This window comes from Orycteropus afer, unplaced genomic scaffold (assembly GCF_000298275.1).
Source record: "Orycteropus afer afer isolate SDZICR_OR568_19922 unplaced genomic scaffold, OryAfe1.0 scaffold00236, whole genome shotgun sequence".
NCBI classification, from domain to species: Eukaryota; Metazoa; Chordata; class Mammalia; order Tubulidentata; family Orycteropodidae; genus Orycteropus; species Orycteropus afer.
In genome coordinates, this window is record NW_006921823.1 from 1,328,605 (window position 1) to 1,342,283 (window position 13,679).

The window sequence follows — 13,679 nt, forward strand, 5'->3', positions numbered from 1 at the left end:
ATAGAGCCTGGTGGAACCACTGAGACTATGGCCCCTAGCTGCCCTTCACGTCTGGAATTGAACCCACATCTGTGGTTTCCAACCAAACAAAATACAGGCATGTGAGTTAAACATTTACCTCAAGTAGATACACTCCTTGGAGAGGACAATCATGGGAGAAAGGAGGGCTGCTTATGCACAGGGAGACAGCTCAGGGGGCAGGAGTGTATGGAGGGATTGACACTGGGAAGAGGTAACTATGGGGAGGAAGTGGGAGGGGAGCTGTTGCATTGTGGTAAACTGTGTTCAATGACATGAGACAAAGTATATGTGCACTGCTGTATGGAAAGTGAATTTGCTCTGTAAATCTTCACCCAAATTACAATTAAAAAGAAAAAAATGCCACAAATGGATGGCTTTAACAAACAGGGATTTATTCTTTTACAGTTTAGCAGGCTAGAAGTCTGAGTTTAAAGTGCCAGCGTTAGGGGCTGGTGAAGGCCCCTTAACCTTGGACTTCAGCTTTGCCTCTTGCTCCCAGCTCACTGAACTTAGAGGCTTCTCTTAACTCACACAGCTTCTGGCTGGTGGCTGCTGGCTGCTGAAGTTGGCAAACCCAAGGCCATCAAGTACAATGGCACAGTCCCAAGATTATCAAACAACACTGTAGGCTACTAATTCAAGTCCAGAAACAGTCCCAAGATCACCAGGGCCAGCATGTCAAGCTGCTGAATGAAGACTCAGCTAAATACAGGTTCCATGCGTGTCAAAAAGCTCAAAGACCTTCCTCAAAGTTGCTTCTTAAATACTGGAAGCAGACTACATCAGCTGCTCACAGAAGATTCCACCATGGAGTTGATTACCAATCTCATCATGGGGAATAACTGCATCTAGCTTCCCAGCCACTCAAAACCAGGCACAGCCAAGTTGACGTACAACTTAACTACCACATTCATGTAGTCCAGCTTCTTGGATTATTTGTTAAGCATACCAGTTGCACAAGTGAGGTGAAAGGATACAACCATGCCACACACTTTTTCTGATTTTAAAGCACACTAAATCCAAAAACCTTCTGCCATCGAGTCAATTATGACTCATAACGACCCCCATAGGGTTTCCAAGGCTGTAAATCTTTACAGAACTAGATTGCCCCATCTTCCTCCTGTAGAGCAGCTGGTAGGTTTGAACTGCTGATATACTGATTAGCAGCCAAATGTCTTACCTACTGCACCATTAGAGCTCCTTTAAACTACACAGTATCCCTTTATCCTGGTTAAACAACTGCCTCTTGATGCATATGCAGATTCTGCATAAGCACAATTACATGTTCTGGAATTCCCATTCTTTGTACCATGAGTCATAATGTATTATGTACAGCACAGTTGAGTTATTTCACATAGTTCATAAAATACATGTAAACATCATTCTGGTATTCTCTGTTTCTAGCCAAGATCCTTCTGAAATCAGCTGTGATACCCTTTTTCCATTTCCTGTTCTAAATCTGCCTTGACATTCTGTCAGTTCTCTATCAATGTATGATTAAAGCTGTTTTTAAATGATCTTCAGCATAATTTTGCTAGTATGTTATATTAATGATATTTTTCAGTAAATTCCACATTCTGTTTGATTGCCTGTCTTTAGAATGGGCACAAACATGGATCTCTTTTAGTTGACTGTCCAATTGAAATTTCTTGAAGCATCCCTTCTGGTATTCTGTTGATTCCCAGAGCCTTGTTTTTTGCTGGATGCCTTCAGTGCATCTTGAACTTCTTTTTTCACTATCAGTGGTTGGTCATTGATCATATACTGCCTCCTGAAATGTTTGATGATTGACCAATTCTTTTTGGTACAGTGACTTATTCTTTCCATCTTCTTTTGATATTTCCTGCATCATTCAGTTTTTGACCCATAGAATCCTTCATTATTTTAAGCTGAATCTTGAATTTTCTTTTCAATTCTTTCAGCTTGGAAAATACTGAATGTGTTCTTTCTGTTTGCTTTTCTAATTCTGCTGTAATACTTTATCTTGTCTTTAGAAATCTTCTGTTCAGCTTTTTTACTTCATCTTTTCTTCCGTTAACTTTACCTACTCTGCACTTACGAGCAAGTTTCAGAGTTTCTTCTGACATCCATTTTAGTCTTTCTTTTGTTTCTTGTCTTTTTAATTATCTTTAACTTTGTTCAGATATGATGCCTTTGATGATGTCATCCCACAATTCTTCTGGGTTTTGGTCATTAGTGTTCAGTTCACCAAATTTATTTTTGGGATGGTCTTTAATTCAAGTGTGATGTGTTGAAGGTCATACTCTGGCTCTCCTGGACTTATTTTGATTTTTTTCAGCTTCAACTTGAACTTACACATGAACAATGAATAGTCTGTTCCATAGTCAGCTTCTGGCTTTATCTTGACTAATAATACTGAGCTCCTTTATTTTTTCTTGTTACAGATGTAGTCAGTTTCTTTGCTGTGTGATTGTCCATGCATGTTGATATCATGCTTGATCAATTTCAGACTATAGCAGTTTATAAAAATCTTCCATTTTGTCATCTTTGGCATTAGTGGTTAGGGTATAAATTTGAATCATACTCATATTAATTGGTCTTTTTTGTAGGCATGGATATTAACCTGTAACTGACTATGTTGTACTTCAGGATAGATCTAGAAATGTTCTTCATGATGAATGCATTGTCATTACTCTTCAGTTTGTTGTTCTTGGCATGGTAAACCATATATATGTGATTATAAGATTCAGAATGGCCAATAACAGTCCATTTCAGCTCATCTAAGGCATTTGAGTGCTAACCAGAAGCCTGCAGGATCAAACCCACCAGCCACTCCTCGGCAGAAAGATTGGGCAATCTACTTCCGTAGTGATACCGCCTTGGAAACCCAAGGAGGTGTCACTGTGAGTTGGGTCCGACTCAATGGCAGTGAGTTTGGTTTTTTGGTTTATCCTGTGCCTAGGATATTATTCCTTAAGTGTTCCTCTTCTTTTTTTTTATGACATCTAATTTTCCTTACTTTCTGTGTTCTGATTACTAATGAATGTCTGCAGGTGTTATTTCTCATTTTGAGTTGTGTCACATCAGCAAATGAAGGACCTAAACGCTTTACTTCACCAGTATCATTAAAGCTAACTCTCCTTTGAGGAGGCAGCTGTTTCCTGGTCATATTTTGAGAGCCTTCCAATCTGAGGGGCTCATCTTCTGGCACTACATCAGACTTTGTTCTGCTGGTAATTGTAAGTTTTCAGATAGCCATAAAAATTATGGTCAGTGTTACTCTTGCCTCATGCCTTGGCACCTGTTACTTCCCGACCATCATTGTTAATGCACAAAATAGTTGGATAGTATGTTTTTTTTTTACTATTGTTGTAAATGTAAAATGTTGGTTAACAAAGATGGTGGTTAAGTTTGTGTGTCAACCTGGCTAGGCCTAATTGAGTGACTGGGCAGCTGGATGTAGTATTCCCCATGATGAAACTGGTAATCAACTCCATGGTGGAATTTACTGTGAGCAGCTGAGTAGCTGCCTTTGGGTATGTGATCTGCTTCCTGTATATAAGGAGAAGCCTTGGGGAATGCACTCTAACTTATGGCCCACTTGAACCTTGCATATAGCCGTGTCATTGTTCAGCAGGCTACCATGCTCTGCCAACCTTGGGACTTTCCGTGGATTTGAATGAATGGCCTGGGTGTGGTTTGGTAACAACAGGACTGTGCCTTTTTATTTGTCAACCTTGGGCTTGTCAGTCTCAGCAGCCAGAAGCTGTCTGAGTAAAGAAAAGCCTCTAGTTCCAGTGGGCCAGAAGCAGGAGACAGAGCTGAAAGCCCAAGGTTGAGGGTCTTTTACCAAGCCCCTAGAGCCTGGCACTTTGACTCAGGCTTAAAGCCTCCAAACTGTCAGAGAATAAACTCCTATTTGTTCAGCCATCCACATTTGTGGTATTTTCTGTGAGAGCAGCACAAAGGTAACGAAAACGAAATATGGTACCAAGAGAATGAGATGCTGCTCTGACAGATACCTAAAATGTGGAAACAGGAGTGGAGTGTGTCCTTCACCCCAGACCCTGGCAGAGAGACCCCAGCATATGGCTTGAGAGACACCAGGAGCAGAGCTGAAAGACCAGCATGAGAGATGGCAGTCACAGAGTCCAGACACCGGCATTCAGCAGCAACAGGCTTAGCAGCCCATGGAGGAGAAAGCTGGGTGCCATTGGGTAGGCGGCTTCCTGGTGGAGTGGGTTGCCTTATTAATTGGTGGAAGAGACCAGCTTGAAATGGAGTAGCAGGTTGGCCGGCCCACGGAGCAAGACAGCTGAATGTTTTTGGGGCAGGAAGATTTCTGGCGCAGTGGGTTGCCTTCAGCATTAATTGGCAGAAGCAGAGACACCAAGTAAACAGGAAGCAGAGCTGCCTCAGCCTCAGTGGGTAGGACCATGGCCTCTGGGGGTGGAACCGTCATAGCCCCCTAGGTATCAAAGAGCTAGACCTTCACCAACTTGGTTCTGGAGTGTGCTGCTGCTCATTCATGTGAGCTAGTGAGATGGAGTCATAGCCACTGCCCAAGAGTGAGGGGGAGGGCTGCCATGCCCAAGAGGGAGAAGAACAGAGCCCACCAAGCCAAAGGGGTGAGGTTGGCACTCAGGAACTAGGGGTCTGGAGTCACCCAGTGAAGAGATCTGTACAAATACCACCCACTGAAGATCTATCCAGGTGCCAAGTTGACAAGGGGTGGAATTGTGATGGTTAAGTTTGTGTGTCAACTTTGCTAGGCCTGGTTGAGTGGCTGGGCAGCTGGACGTAGTATTCCCCATGATGAGACTAGACTGGTAATCAAGTCCATGGTGGAATCTACTGTGAGCAGCTGATTAGCTGCCTTAGGGTTGTGGTCTGCTTCCCATATATAAGGAGAAGCCTTGGTGAATGATCTCTAGCTTATGGCACTCTTGAACCCTGCATGTAGCCAAGTCATTGTTCAGCAGCTTGCCATGCTCTGCTGACCTTGGGATTTTCAGTGGACTTGAATGAATGGCTTGCCATGTGGTTTCATAACATTGGGACTCTGCCTTTTTATTTGTCAACCTTGGGCTTGTCAGTCTCAGCAGCCAGCAGCCATCTGAGTGAAGAAAAGCCTTTAGCTCCAGTGGGCTGGGAGCAGGAGGCAAAGCTGAAAGCCCAAGGTTGAGGGTCTTTTACCCAGCCCCTAGAGCCTAGCACGTTGAACTTGGACTTAAAGCCTCCAAACTGTAAGAGAATAAACTGTTTGTTCAAGCATCCCATTTGTGGTGTATTCTTGTCAATGCAGCACTAGGTAACCAGAACAACAAGATAGGTGATAAGTGACAAGTAGGTATATCTGATACTGTTCTGTTATTATCCCTTAGATTTTCATTGCCTTATTTTCAGAAGTAGGTCACCAAGCCTCCTAGTTTTACTCTGGTTGCGCCACAGAAACCTGCCTACCATGAATGACTCTGCTTGGAGTTGAAATACCAGTGGCATAGCTTCAAGCATAATAACAACACATAAGCTACTGTAGAAACTGACTGACAGATTCTTTTCAGTATGTTGTTGTTGTTGTTATGTGCCATTGAGTTGGACCCAAGTCATAGTGACCCCTACTTGGGTTTCCGAGGCAGTATCACTATGGAAGTAGATTGCCCTATCTTCCTTCCGAGGAGTGGCTGATGGGTTTGAACCGCCAGCCTTCTGGTAAGCAGTCAAGTGCCTTAGGCATTACGCTACCAGGGCTCCCTCTTTTCAGTATAGAGTTCCCTAATTTATGAATATGGTATAATTCTCCATTAATTTAGACCTCCATAATTTTTCTCAGCAATGATTTCTATATTTTAGTGTGGAGATGTTGTATTTCTTTTGTTAATTTATTTGTAAGTGTTTTGGGACACTGTTGTAAATGGAGTTTTTATAATGTTTTCATTTTCCAATTATTTTCTGCTTATACAAAATTAATTCTTGTATATTATACCCTGGCTCATTTATGAATTTCAGTTCTTGTTATGCAGAGTCCCCAGAATTTTCTACATAAATAATCATATATCTGCAAATAGGGACAAGTTTTACTTCTTCCTTTCCAAATGTTACACCTTCTATTTCTTTTTCTTGCCTTGTTACAATGGTGAGGCACTCCAATGCAGTGCTGAATAAAAGTGGTAAAGCAAGTATCCTTTTCTTATTCCTGCTGTTAGGAAAAACAATTCAATCATTCACCATTAAGTATGATATTTGCTATAATTTTTCATAGATGTCGTTTATCACATTGAGGAACTTCCATTCTATTCCTGTGTTTTAAAAATTACTTAAATTTTCTTTATCATGAATGAGTGCTGAATTTTGCCAGGTGCTTTTTCTACATCTTTTGAATGTATTACATTGTTTTTCTCCTTACATGTGTTTTTGGTGAATCACATTGATTGCTCTTTGAATATGAAACCAATCTTGCATTCTTGTGGTAAACCCCACATCTCATGATTTTTTATCCTTATAATGTGTTCTTTGATTTGCTAACCTTTTGTTAAGGATTTTAGTATTTATATTCAAGTGAGATATGGTCTGTAAATTTCTTTCTTATAGTGGCTTTTTCTTTGATATTATAGCCTAATAAAATGTGTTGGAACATGTTCCCTTGCCCATTTCTGAAAGTTATTTTACTTTAGTGTTTGATAGAATTTACCAGTAAAATCATCTGGGACTGGAGTTTTGCTTTGGGAAAGATTCTTGGTAACAAATTTAATCTCTTTGGTAGTTATATGACTATTTAAATTTTGTTTCACTTCCTGTCAATTTGGTTAAGCTGTATCTTTAAGAAATTTCTCCATTTCATTGAGGTTGTCATTTCCTTGGCATATAGTTGCTCATGCAATTCTATTTTCCCTTTTGGTGTGTGTAGTAGCTTCATAGCAGCCCATTTTTCTTTTCTGATATTGATGACTTATGGTTTTTGTTTGTTTGTTTGTTTTGGTTTTGTTTTTTCTTGATCAGTCTAATTAGAGGTTTGTCGGTTTTTTTATCTTTTTCAAGGGCCAACTTTTGGTTTTGTTCACATTATTATCTGTCTGTCTGCTATTTCATTGATTTCTGGTCTCACCTTTATTATTTCCTTCCTTCTACTTCCTTCTACAATGCTGTCAGTGATGGGATAATATCCATATGCCTACAAGGAAGGTCAGTTAATACTACTATTATACAAATTCACGTGCCAACCACCAAAGCCAAAGATGAGGAAATTGAAGATTTTTACCAACTTCTGCAGTCTGAAATTGACTGAACATGCAATCAAGATGTATTGATTATCACTGGTGAGTGCAATGCAAAAGTTGGAAAAAAGAAGAATCACTGGTAGTTGGAAAGTATGGCCGTGGAGATCGAAATAACGCTGGAGATTGCATGATAGAATTTTGTAGAACCAACGACTTATCCATTGCAAATACCTTTTTTCAATAACACAAACAGCAACAATACTTGTGGACTTCGCCAGATGGAGTACACAGGAATCAGATAGACTACATCTGTGAAAAAAGGCAGTGCAGTGGAAAAGCTTCAGCCCAAACAAGGCCAGGAGATGATTATGGATCAGACCATCAACTGCTTATATTCAAGTTCAACTTGAAGTTGAAAACAATTAAAACAAGTCCACAAGAGCCAAAATATGACCTTGATTATATCCCTCCTGAATTTAGAGACCATTTAAAGAATAGATTTGATGCATTGAACACCAGGAAGAATTGTGGGATGACGTCAGGAACATCGATGAAGAAAGCAAAAGGTCATAAAAAGACAGGATAGGAAGAACAAAATGGATGTCAGAATAGACTCTGAAACTTACCTTTCAACAGAGAGTAGCTAAAACAAATGCAAGAAATGACAAGATAAAAGAGCTGAACAGAAGATTTCAAAGAGCAGCTCAGGAAGACCAAGTCAGTTATTACAATGAAATGTGCAAAGACATGGAGTTACAAAATCAAAAGGGAAGAACACACTTGACATTTCTCAAGCTGAAAGAACTGAGGAAAAATTTAAACCTTGAATTGCAGTATTGAAAAATTCTATGGGCAGTATTTTGAATGATGTAGGAAACATCAAATGAAGATGCACGAAATTCACAGAGTAACTGTACCACAAGAAATTAGTCAATGTTCATCCATTTCAGGAGGTGGCATATGATCAAGAATCAATGGTATTGAAGGAGGAAGTCTATGCTGCAATGAAGGGATTGGTGAAGAACAAGGCTCCAGGAATTGATGTAATACCCATTGAGATGTTTCAGCAAATGGATCCCATGCTGGATGCACTCATTCAGCTATGCCAAGGGATTTGGAAATCAGCTACCTAGCCAACTGACTGGTAAAGATCCATATTTGTACCCATTCCAAAGAAAAGTGATCCCACAGTATGTGGAAATTATTGAATAGTATCATTAATGTCACACGCAATCTTACTGAAGATAATTCAGAAACTGTTGCAGCAGTATATTGACAGAGAACTTCCAGAAATGCAAGCTGGATTCAGAAGAGGACGTGGAACAAGGGATATCACTACTGAGGTCAGATGGATCTTGGCTGAAAGGAAAGAATACCAGAAAGATGTTTACTTGTTTTATTGACTAGGCAAAAACATTTGATTTTGTTAATCATAACAAATGGTGAATAACATTGAGAAGAATGGGAATTCCAGAACACTTAATTGTAGTCATGAGGAACCTGTGCATAGGCCAGGAGGCTGTCATTCAAACAGAACAAGGGAACACTGCATGGTTTAAAATCAGGAAGGGAGAGCATCATATTTTTTTCTGTCCACCATCCTTATTCAAGATATATGCTGACCAAATAATCTGAGAAGGTGGACTATATGAAGAAGAACATGGCATTAGGATTGGAGGAAGACTCATTAACAACCTGTGATATGCAGACAGCATAACTTTGCTTGCTGAAAGTGAAGATGACTTGAAGCACTTACAATGAAGATTAAAGAGTCTGCAGTGTGGATTATACCTCAGTATAAGGAAATCAAAAATCCTCTCAACTGGACCAATAAGCAGCATCACAATAAATGGAGAAAAGATTGAAGTTGTCAAAGACTTCATATGACTTGTTTCTACTGTCAACACCAATGGAAGCAGCAGTCAAGACATCAGACAACATATTTCATTGGGCAAATCTGCTGCAAAAGACTTCTTTCTAGTGGTGAAGAGCAGAAATACCTCCTTGAAGACTAAGGTACACCTAACCTAAGCCATGGTATTTTCAATCACCTCATATGCAAGTGCTCTGGTAGCATAGTGGCTAAGTCACTTGCCTGCTAACCAGATGGCTGGCGGTTCAAATCCACCAGCCACTCCTCGGAAGGAAGGTTGGGCAATCGTACTTCCGTAGTGATACTGCCTCGGAAACCCAAGGAGGGGTCGCTATGAGTCGGGGTCGACTCGACGGCACATAACAACAACATAACAACATATGCAAGTGAGAGCTGGGCGATGAATAAGGAAGACCAAAGAAGAGTCGATGCTTTTGAGTTGTGGGGTTGGTGAAGAATACTGGATGTACCATGGACTGCTAAAAGAAGTAGCAAATCTGTCCTGGAAGAAACGCAACCAGAATGCTCCTTGGAAGTGAGAATGGCCAGACTTTGTGTCACCTAATTTGGTCATGTTGTCAGAAGGAATCATTCCCTGGAGAAGGATATTATGCTTAGTAAAGTGGAGGGTCCACCAAAAAGGGGAAGGCCTTCAATGAGGTGGATTGACACAGTGGTTGCAATGATGGGCTCACGTATAGCAAGGATCATGGGGCTGGCACAGGGTCAGGCAATGTTTTGTTCTGTTGTACACAGGGTTGCTATGAGTCAGAGCCAATTCAGCAGCACCTAACAACAATAATAACATTTCCTTTAGATTTACTTTGTTTTTCTTTTTCTAGTTCCTTAAGATTGAAACTTTGATCATTGATTTTATACTTTTCTTTTCCAGTGTAATTATTTAAAGCTATAAGTATCTCTTTGGACTCTAGCTGCATTCTACAAATGTGGATATGTTGTATTTTCATTATCATTAAGTTAAAAATATTTCTAATTCTCATGTTATTTCTTTTTGACCCATGAAACATTTTGTTGTTGTTGTTATTTGCTATCGAGTCAGACCCGACTCATGGCGACCCCTCCTTGGCTTTCTGAGGCATTATCACTATGGAACTAGATTGCCCAACCTTCCTTCCGAGGAGTGGCTGGTGGGTTTGAACCGCCAGCCGTCTGGTTAGCAGGCAAGTGTCTTAGCCACTATGCTACACAGCATTTCCAGGAAAATTAGAAACTAGCCCCTTTGTGAGCATACAGTTACTTGATTATTGTTCAAGAGTGAATCTTTTATGTTAGTGTTCTTTGTCAGTGTTATTGAAACTAATGAAAATGAAATCACTAGAAGAAAGTCATATATGTAAATATGGTATGAATAATAGTAATTTAAAGCAACCTGGCCGTAGTAAAACTCTTAGTGATTATTTATCATTTGTTTACTTCTTTGCATGTTGTACCTTTGTTAAAGATTGTTGTTGTTGGTAAAGATTAGGACCTTAGATTGACAATATAAGGGGAAAAATGACTGTTGACCTAACACAGGATTTTTAAATCAGTCTTTAAGATAAAACTGTGTTTTAAATGTTTTGATTTGTGGAGGCAATAAATGAGATCTGGAAAATTCTACAGAAATCTACTTACTAAGATGGAAATTAAATCCTGTCCCATGGAGAATGTATATTTATAGGCTGAATGTGAGCAAAAATTGGTAGCTCTAGCATTTCTGTCTGTCATCCAGTAGCTCCCTCTCTGTCAGAGATTCAATAGTGTCTAGTGTTAAATAATAATTCTTTGTTTTGTGCAGATGTTTCTTTCTTAGCAAAATCGAAGAGAAACTTACTCTTCTTCCAGATGACCATAGTATGAAAGTGGATAGAGATGGAGATTCCAGTGACAAGGAAGAAATGCAAAAGCAGGAAAAAGATATTTTTTCTCTGATTAAGAACTGTAAATTTTCCATGAAAATGAAGATGATAGAAAGTGCGAGAAAACAGGTAGGTACCAATATTCATTTTCCTCTATGTTATCATTAAATTTCCCTGGTGGCTTGGTGGCTGTGCACTCAGCTGCTTAGGTCAGCACTTCAAATGTATTAAGCCATTCCATGGGAAAAAGATTTGGCAGTCTGCTTCTGTAAAGATTACGGCCTTGGAAACCCTATGGGGCAGTTCTGCTCTGTCCTTTTGGGTCTGTATGAGTTGAAATTAACTCAGTGGCACTGGGTTGAGTTTGGTATGTTATCACTGAATTTTCTAAACATAGATTTTTTTTTTTTTTCTTAACTTAGTAGTTCTTTAAAATCTGAAGTTTAAAAATTACCAAGTTAGTATTTTTTCTTTATTAGAAAGTAAACTTGAAGAAACACCTTAATGTATTCCAGAAACCACCTAAAAGTTTATTATATATTTATTAGTCATTTCAAAAGTATTATAATTTGGTATTTCAATAGAGAATAAATCTAATATCAGATTTTATCTCCTTTAACAAATGTTCAGTTTGTGGAAATCTATCATTTGATAGTAAGATCCTTTCTTGATAAAAGTGTACCTTTCATTGTTGTTGTTGTTGTTATGTGCCGTCGAGTCAAACCCGACTCATAGCGACCCCTCCTTGGGTTTCCGAGGCAGTATCACTACGGAAGTAGGACTGCCCAACCTTCCTTCCGAGGAGTGGCTGGTGGGTTTGAACCGCCAGCCGTCTGGTTAGCAGGCAAGTGTCTTAGCCACTATGCTACCAGAGCTCCTGTACCTTTCATAAAAGTTGCATATAAACTATTTCAGTGCATCAAATCACATACATTGGAGAGTTTGCTATTTTAGTAGCCCAATAGTGTTGGTTTTTATAAAGCGAAGAAGTTAGATTAATACAAATATTTTTGTTCTTTAGGTTTAAATGTTTACAAGTCATATTTTCTTTGTGATAGGGTTTGTATTTTATGTTACCAATCACAGAAAACCCACCCAGATGAAGAAAGGAGATTTGATCAGGTGTCTCATAGGGTCTAGAAGGGCTGGCTTAGATATGCCTGAGAAACTATCACCGAGGCTACTCCTGGGTTCTGCCTTTTGTCTCCTATCTTGGGTTTAGTATCATTTCCCTCTCTCTCTCTCTCTCTCTCTCTCTGAAATGGCTGTGGAGGTTTCAGATCTAACTTCCTATATATCACATCTTTCTGGAGTAGAAGCAGTTTCCCTTTGACTGTCTCCTACAGAAAAAAGAAAAAAAATAAGGTATTTTCTTTGCCAGAGCCAGCTATTATCCACCCATTGCCTTACTGGCTCTTGTTGCACAAGGAGGGGCTATCCAAACCCTTGGCACAAGGCCTCTTAGAAGAAATTCCAGGTGCTTATCCCAGAAGGAGAGGCAACTAATCCTCCCTGCTGCTATTCAAACAATGAAAAAAAGAGGGAGGAAGTTGATTTTTGATACATTATTCAGAAATCCTGTGATTATCACTAAAAATCTCTCAAAAAAATAATACAGTGGCTTTTCTTTAGCATTTTTCAGCAATATGTTGTTATTTGCCATCGAGTCGGCCCCGACTCATAGCGACCCCTCCTTGGGTTTCCGAGGCAGTATCACTACGGAAGTAGGAATGCCCAACCTTCCTTCCGAAATACATTCATGTATAAATGTGAACTAAATAGAGTTCACTGTCAATCCCAGTTATATTGGAGAGATGAAGTAAAAGAATAATCCAAATGTGAAGATTACATAAACATGTCATGTGTTTTATTTTATCTGCCCTCACTAGAACTGTTCAAAAGTTGCAGATCTGAAATTGAGTTTTTCCTCTTTTCAATGCCAAGCCCTTTGTTAGGTGCTTGAGATATGGTTTTTTTAACAAAATATGTGCAAGTAGGCAAACAGTTATAACACACCTTGTCATGATAAGTACTAAAGGAGAACCATGTAGGAGGGCACCTGACCCAAACTTGTGGAACACAGAAAACTCCCTGGGGGAAAAAGAGGTCATGTCTAAATTTGGAGCTAGAGGATAAAGTAGGGCAGAAGGAATCACATATAAGACTCAGGAATGACCAAGTGCCCTTGTTTTCGTGAGTGGATTGAAGATTAAGCTTCAACCTCTACTAAATGGCTGGACACCATGATACAGGAAGGCCCTGGAAAAAAAATCGGAAGAGCATCAGATCAGAGGACGTTGCCAGTGATTAGCAAGCTTCTCTACCAATCCATGTGAAGAGTGGTAATGACCATGTAGAACTCAGGGAACTGGGAGAAGTGGTCTAATTCAAGGAGAAGGATGAGTTACTGACAGGACATGCTGATTGTTCTATGCAGGAGGAGGGAGAGGAGACACTAACCTGAGTAGCTGGGGGACAGGAACGCAGAAGAAAGAGTAGCCTATGAGGAAGGCGATACATTCAGTTTGGGACATGTTCAATTTGAGAGGCCTTTAAGACAACCAAGTAGTTGTTGCCATTGGTAGTTTGTACATAAGAAACTTACAGCTCTAGAGAAAGAGTTAGGCTGAAGAAACAGGTCTAAATATGGTAGACATGTGGGTGGTCCCTGAAACCATGAGGTGGGCAGAATATCCAGGCCAAGCCCTGGAAAAAAGCAATATGTATGGGAAGAGCAAAAGAAGAGGA

At 39.8% G+C, this 13,679-nt stretch overlaps 1 protein-coding gene across 1 annotated transcript in view; it reads left to right on the top strand.

The window, feature by feature from the left end:
* Positions 1 to 13,679, top strand: part of PRKDC (protein kinase, DNA-activated, catalytic subunit) — a 550,241-nt gene that overhangs the window by 415,129 nt on the left and 121,433 nt on the right. Inside the window, exon 69 of the mRNA XM_007949066.1 lies at positions 10,871 to 11,060. Within this exon, the coding sequence (XP_007947257.1) occupies positions 10,871 to 11,060 (190 nt within the window). The remainder of the gene's footprint in view (positions 1 to 10,870; positions 11,061 to 13,679) is intronic.